General features: G+C 39.6%; 1 protein-coding gene across 1 annotated transcript; it reads left to right on the top strand.

The window, feature by feature from the left end:
* Positions 1–60: 60 nt before the first annotated feature.
* LOC111385998 lies at positions 61–997 on the top strand (the record flags this gene model as incomplete). Its single annotated transcript, XM_023010427.1, has 3 exons — positions 61–257; positions 340–781; positions 863–997. Coding segments are annotated over exons 1-3 (774 nt in total), but the record flags the coding sequence as incomplete, so codon positions are not given.
* Positions 998–1238: the final 241 nt, after the last annotated feature.

Here is a 1238-nt window from a genome sequence, read left to right as displayed (position 1 = left end):
CAAGCATTGAGAAATAAGGTTGAGAAGGAGTTTTAAGCTCACTTCAAGTCCTTCTCGCAAATGGTACTGTGCGCATCGAGATATGGAATTGAGAAGCAATTTGAAGCAGTTTACACAATTTCAAAATTTAAGGAAGTTCAAGAGGAGTTCACAGGTAAAATGTACTACGACCTTGTTTCTTTCTCTGAGGGATTATCGGGGGCAACGTGCGAGGTACGGGAGGATGTAATTAATGACGAGCATTCGAAGGAAAAAAAGTTTTTTTGTCACATTTCAAAGAGACAAATGTGAAATCAATTGCAGTTGCCACAACTTTGAGTTTTGAGGGATTATTTGCAGACATATGATTGCACTATTGGTCCGTAATGACGTGAAATCTATACTCGAAAGATATATATTACGGAGATGGCGACGAGATGTGAGTAGGGCCCACACAAGGGTACCAGTGAACTATGATGGTTTGATTAGTACGCCAGGGCAATTGAAGTACGACAAAATATGTCAACGCTTTGCTACATTGGCCGATTTGACAGCAGAAGATGAAGCGAAATCGGATGCAATAATTGATTGGATTGACAGTCAATGTCAAGAGATGATGGAAACAAATCATAGTAATAATAATGTCCTCTCCCCTCATACGACTCAGACATCATTCCAATGTAGAGCACTACAGGATACTGGAAGTGGTAACATAAGGGATCCAGAATGTGTGAAAAGAAAAGGTACCCCGAAGAAACTTCGAAAGAAGAGCCCATTGGAAACCATTTCAAGCAAAGTTAAGGTAATACTCAAATGTTGCCTATTTCCAGTTGTTGCGAACTCACTATAGAGATAATGTCTAACAACATTCCTTGTTTTGTAGGCAAGTACGGGTTCTACCAAATGGAAGAAAACGAAGGTTCCTAGAAGTGATATGGGAATGGTTGTAGCGCCCATTGTCCAGCCACCTCAGCAACTGCACGTGCCGCTTCTATTCTCCTATACGAACCTCCTTCTGGTTAGCATTTGTTAATCATTTGATTTCAATGATAATGTACTATTTACCGATAATGCTATTTCGCGCAGGGTGGGAACCGAAATCTTCAGTTCACACAACACTTGCAATTCAGGTGTCTAAACCCTTCATCGGCAACAACTCATACATTAAATATGCAAGGTGAATAAGTTGTTATGTACAACTTAGTGCTTTGCAAACATTGTTCATTATGTATATTGATTCACATCTAATAAACTACCTT

This window comes from Olea europaea, unplaced genomic scaffold, assembly GCF_002742605.1.
Source record: "Olea europaea var. sylvestris unplaced genomic scaffold, O_europaea_v1 scaffold33682, whole genome shotgun sequence".
Classification (NCBI taxonomy): domain Eukaryota; kingdom Viridiplantae; phylum Streptophyta; class Magnoliopsida; order Lamiales; family Oleaceae; genus Olea; species Olea europaea.
The sequence above is the reverse complement of the archived record's forward strand: the minus strand, read 5'-3'. Positions and strand labels throughout refer to the sequence as shown.